Genomic DNA, 6000 nt, shown 5'->3' on the forward strand with positions numbered 1-6000 from the left:
ACATAGAAAAATTCAAATCTGAACAGAAAATAAGTGGAGAAGGGGTGAAACTGTGTCTATAACGGTAAAAGAACAAGTGCTCATGACGGGCAATGCTCTAAGCAGGTAAGAAGCTGTAATGCTAGTAGACTTGTCTCAGCTGCCCAGGAGCCTGAGACAAGAAGAGTGAACGCAGCCTCCCTAGGCTACAGAGTGAATTCAGGTCAGTCTGGGTAACAGACTAGGTAAAAGACCCTGTTTTTTAAAAGAGGGCTGGGGGTCAGGGTTCTCCAAATGAGTGGTAGAGTGCTTGTCTAACAGGAAACCGACCCTAAGGTCAACCCCCAATACAAGGAAGGGAGGGGGAGGAGAGAAGCTGCAGCACTGCCTCCTCCTCAACATGGCCTCACAGCCTCTCCATCTTTTTCTTAAGGGGGTGGATCTCTGCTCAACAGAGACAAATTACAGACATGATCTGAAGTGCTTTGTAATTCTGATTACTGTGTCTACTTAGAATTGTTTTCTTTATAAGTGCTTCTGCCTTAGATTTTATAACAATGTCTTTGCTTGAGACTTCTTAAATGTAATGATTTATTTTAGAAAAGGTAGATCATTTCTTAACAAATACTTTAAAACTGAACACATTAACTTGTAATTTCATTCATATTTTCAAATACACATATTTTCAAATTTAGAGACATGTGACCACAGCATTTAAGCATTGGGAATAGGTACCTGTTCTTCATTAGCCGGACCTCTCTCTTTCGCGCTGCTTCTTCGGCAGGCTGCGTAGGGAGTGCTGGAGAGGATGCCATAACAACTCCAGGGGCGATGGTGCTAGTGGGTGCTGTGCGGATCTGGTACGTCTGCACATCGCCAGAGGCAGCTGCGAAAAAGAGCAAACAAGGTATGAGCTACAGATAACTACAATCTGATTCAGTTGTGTGTCAATCAATCTAAAGATACTTGGATTAGAAGGGAAACGGAACAGATGATTCTGGCTAAAAAGAAGATGCCATTTACTGTACTGTTAGTACAGGTACAGGTAAGGATGTCTGAGTGTCTCTGCTGGGTCTTACATTTACGTTGAATTGGAATAGAGATCTATTCTGTGATTAACATGCTTACCAACCTTAAGTCTAAAAGGAAAGTGAGGCCCAGCATAGATGATCTTCCTAGATATAGTCCTCAGTGTCTTCCTTTGATTTGGATAAATTCATATTAAAAAATTTCAAGCAGACTCTTGCCACGACATAAAAACGACCATGATTTTTCATAAATAGCAAAATGGAAGAGAAAATAAGCATATGGTCAACTATTATAAATTTCTAATTCAAACAAAACTCAAAGTATGAAAAAGTGGGCTACTGGGTGCCAATCATAATACATGTAAACATATTATTCTTTAATATAAGTGATAATAAATAAACTCAAGCTGGATTTTTTTGTTTGTTTGGTTTTCTGGGACAGGGTCTCATTATGTTGTCCTGGCTGTCTGGAACTCAATATGTAGACCAAGCTGGCCTAGAACTCCACCTGCCTCTGCCTCCCAAGGGCTGAGATTAAGGATTTTCTAACCATATAATCTATAACATATGAAAAGAAATATAATCACAATTTGTCTATTATTTGCTTCTAAAAACAGTTTAATGATATACTGTCCTAATAAGTAACCTAATACTATGTGAGAGATTTTGAAGGTCTTTACAAAATCATCCATCAGTTAAAAATATCAGTTGTATCATCTGAGTGACAAAGATTTATATACTAAACATGTTACCATCTTCAAACTGACGTTGAGAATTCAAATTCACTGACATCCTGCTTTACAATTTTTTGAGTACCTGCATGTAAAGTGAAAAGGTGTTTTACTCCCATTAATAAGCAAAATATATTTTCAAATATCACTGGTCTATTAACAGGATATAGTGTATAAATATATTAGGGATTGGTTAGATAAAAGACTTTCTCTTAGTACTTTGGTACCATTTAAAAGTAATTATCCGTGGTAAAGGAATATAACTCATTAACACAGGCAACATTTGTTATTAACAAAAATATTTTTAGAAGCAAATATTATTATTTTTCAGCCTATCAGTTTTTAATCTGGTCTATACTTTGAACTGTTCAAATGAGTTAATGGAGAATAGTTAACACTCTCCAGACTCCTGAAATAAAGGAGGTAAAAGGAGGAACAACCCAAATCCTCTAGACCATTGAGGACTTAAGAACAACTGTTCTGCAAAGAGCAGAAAATTTACATAATGACCTATGTTCTTTGTAACTTTTTATCTGAAATCAAAATTGATGACCTTAGGAAAACAATTTAAGTTTCATATGTGTGCGCGTGTGTAAACATATATACATATATATGCATATATAAACAACAGTACAGAATGCACTGAAACCGCTTTAATATCGACTTAGCACATATGAGGTAGGGGTTTAAAAGAGGGGGGCATAGTAGTTGGGTGTTACTTGAGTCCATATAGCCTAGCTGTGATTTCTTGAGTTTTTTTAATTTATCCTATTTCTCCTATCCCTGACTACAAGGGACTAAAGATAGGTAATACCCTTTTAAAGCTAAAAGATAGTTGTTTTTATGCCATGACATTTTCGTCCAAGTGAAAAAATCGAAAATTTCATGAGAAATTTATTTATGTATTAAGTGCATACATAGCTAAATCTTTAATATCTAATCTATACTGAAGAAACTATTTTAATAGTGCTTTGCAATATACTTACTTTTCCTGAATGTACACATTAATTTTTAAAAGAATATACCACATATATAAATTCTTAATTCCATTACCTTGAACAACAACTTGGTTGCTGGGCACTAGAATCTGCTGTCCATCAGTGGTCTGTGCATACTGTAGAATAGTGGTACCCGGCTGAGTGGCAGCTGCATTGGTCATGGTTAATGTCTGAAGGCCCTGTACCCCATCGGTACCATTGTTAGCCAGCTGTATTGCTCCTCCCTGGGTAATGGCAACTAAAACCCAATGAATTTTATTGTTACAAGTTTAATTAACACCACATAACCTTTAAAATGCACTAAACCCATGCAATTGGCAAAGCATAATGTGAAATCATCACTAAGCAAGACTCGGTATATTCAAGTGAATGTGTACTCAGGAAAGCATATCCAGTTTTCACAAGAGAAGTGTACTCACGAGCTATCCTACAATAAATAATGCATGGTGATAATAGTGAACTCATTTACACTGGAGATTCTCCTTCACAATGGCACTTCACAGCACCATTCACTGCCTTGGCTACTATTTTATATCTGCTGCCCTAATCATATGCATTTCTTGTAGGGAGGAAATTAATGTAAGAGGCACCCAATAAATGCTTGTTAAAATATAATTAATAGAACCATGTCAGTGAACTATATTTTCTAACTCTTACAGCAATTTATAAGATCTGTCAGTAATGCACTTGAACAGCCATGTGAATAGCATGACATTTCTCAAGGGGCTACGGCAGGAAACTTACTTCAGACTACGACTTTTGAGACCAACCTGGAGAAAAATGGTAGGATCCCATGTCAAAATAAATAATTTTAAATTAAAAAATAGATAAGTAATTTTTTTTAAAAAAAGAAAAAGAATCAAGTAATACACTGCTAGCCATGAATGTTTAAGGCCTTGGGCTCAGTCGCCAGCACATGCTACCCATCATCCCCACCAAAAATTTCATCAACGGAAGAAACGAAATAGCCTGGACCATAGTAATATGAGTGTCTCCTAAAGTTTAAAATTAAAGCTCAAGATCATCATTTAGGCCGGGCGGTGGTGGCGCACGCCTTTAATCCCAGCACTCGGGAGGCAGAGGCAGGCGGATCTCTGGGAGTTCGAGACCAGCCTGGTCTACAAGAGCTAGTTCCAGGACAGGCTCCAAAGCCACAGAGAAACCCTGTCTCGAAAAACCAAAAAAAAAAAAAAAAAAAAAAAATCATCATTTAGATAAAGTATCTCAATACATTTTAACTCCATCTCTGAGTCCTCATATAAGGTCTTCCACTGACTGATGAATAAACACATCTACCACTATTTGGCAACTGGAAATTAATGAATACATACCTAACAGACATTTCCTTCTTAAAAAACCTAAATCACCTTTATACAACACTACACAGAAAAAGCTAAATGAATGTAAATTGCTTGCTTGCTTGCTTTCTTTTCTTTCTTTCTTTCTTTCTTTCTTTCTTTCTTTCTTTCTTTCTTTCTTTCTTTCTTTCTTTCTTTCTTTCTTTCTTTCGAGACAGAGCTTCTCTGTGTCTTTGGAGCCTGTCCTGGAACTAGCTTTTGTAGACCAGGCTGGCTTTGAACTCACAGAGATCCACCTGTTTTTTGCCTCCCCAAGTGCTGGGATTAAAGGCATATGCTACCACTGCCTGGCGATTCTGTTACATTTCTTCGAAATCTAAAAACATCTGATTGTAGAGATGTGTAGTTGTTATAAACATTAAATAAGATCACATACATAAACATTTCTTTGAAAATGCTTCATAAGATTTAAACATGTTTTTCTAACTGTGTAATATTTACTTGTTCACCTGATTATTTCAAAAGAATAAGATATTTTCAGCAAAACAAAATTCATTAAAACAAGAATAGAAAGATAATTGTGAATTATCTCTAAGTGAACTTAATGACTACCAAGAAATACAAACTAAGGAAAGATTATGTTATATTTTAACTTAATCTAAACACAATTACATCTTATTAGCTGAGATTTTTCTACATGTATAGGACAACTTATATAAAAAAATGAAAAAGAAGGAGGGATATATACAATCCTTACTACAGGGAAAGGACGAGAGAAGTTTACAATTTATAGTTTATATAAACCTCTAACCCTTATCTTTGATAACCATGTTAACTAGGTTAAAAATACAGGGCTTTAGATGACTAATTTTCCAAAAGATCCGAGTTCAAGCCAGCATCTACAAGGCAGCTAACAAACATCTGTAACAATGGTTCCAGGGGATCCAAAGTCTCTTCTGGCCTCCATAAGCACCACATACATGTGGTGTTGACATACATGTAGATCACTCATACATATATAATAAAATATTAAGTTTAAAAATAAACAAGTTACAAAATATTCATTATGATGCTTCTTAGGGGAAAAATGCAGAATGTAATGCTAAATCAGTTTCATCAAAGGCACACGTGCACATACAAATATGACAGTGGATAAAATGAATAAATCTTAAGAAAAAACTCAAAGTACTAGTATATTTAAATATTAATAATTAAATACTAACTATTAATTTTAATATGAAACATTCAGTTGTTGGAGGAGTTTGAAAAGTAAAGAATCTAAGGGGATGGCAGTCAATCGTATACTTTACTTCTTTTCAGTTTCTGTATGGTTTGTCTAAAACTCATCCTTTCTAGTTCAAGTGAGACTCTCTGCAACAGTGAATCTATTGTTCATAGGAATGTGTTATACCACAGTATGTTCATGCTTATGGAACCATCTTGAATACTTAAAATTATCTGGGTATGAAATTATCTTAAACTAAACACAGACAAAAACCCTGTCTCGAAAAACAAACAAACAAAAAATTAAACACAGAGAGGGGGATATCCTTTACAGCTGCCAATAAAGAATTTAAAAAGGAAAAAAGATCCATCTAAGCTTATTTAGCTTAGTTATCATAGATAGTAAAGTAGTTCATCAGAAACACCAGACAGATGACTTAGTGGCTAAGAGCGAGCTCTTACTCTACTCTACTTGTAGAGGACCCGGGCTTGATTCCCAGTAACAAATTAGGCACCTCACAGCCACCTGCCACTCTAGCTCCAAAGGATCTGACCCAGGGGTTCCCAGAGCAGCTGCACACATGTGATGCACATAAATCCATGTAGGCACACACACACATAAATAAAAATAATTAATATTTTAAAAAGTCCTTATAAATAATATCAAAAGTTTCAGTTTTGGAAAAGCTAAAAATACTGCTTTAGGTATCTTTTTTTTTTTTTTTTTTTTTTTTTTTTTTTT

General features: G+C 35.4%; 1 protein-coding gene across 10 annotated transcripts in view; it reads right to left on the bottom strand.

The window, feature by feature from the left end:
* The window catches only part of Creb1 (cAMP responsive element binding protein 1), a 60307-nt gene that overhangs the window by 17072 nt on the left and 37235 nt on the right, over positions 1–6000 (bottom strand). For 8 of the 10 annotated variants that reach the window (XR_003378173.1, XM_026786150.1, XM_005361477.3 and 5 more), the window contains 2 exons: positions 2792–2974; positions 715–865 (listed from right to left, as the gene is read on the bottom strand). Coding sequence is in view for 9 of the 10 variants with exons in the window: in XM_026786150.1 (XP_026641951.1) it covers positions 715–865; positions 2792–2974 (334 nt within the window). In the remaining variant the exon portion in view is untranslated. The remainder of the gene's footprint in view (positions 1–714; positions 866–2791; positions 2975–6000) is intronic. The other 2 variants (XM_026786152.1, XM_026786151.1) reach the window with 1 other exon arrangement.

This window comes from Microtus ochrogaster, linkage group LG4, assembly GCF_000317375.1.
Source record: "Microtus ochrogaster isolate Prairie Vole_2 linkage group LG4, MicOch1.0, whole genome shotgun sequence".
Classification (NCBI taxonomy): domain Eukaryota; kingdom Metazoa; phylum Chordata; class Mammalia; order Rodentia; family Cricetidae; genus Microtus; species Microtus ochrogaster.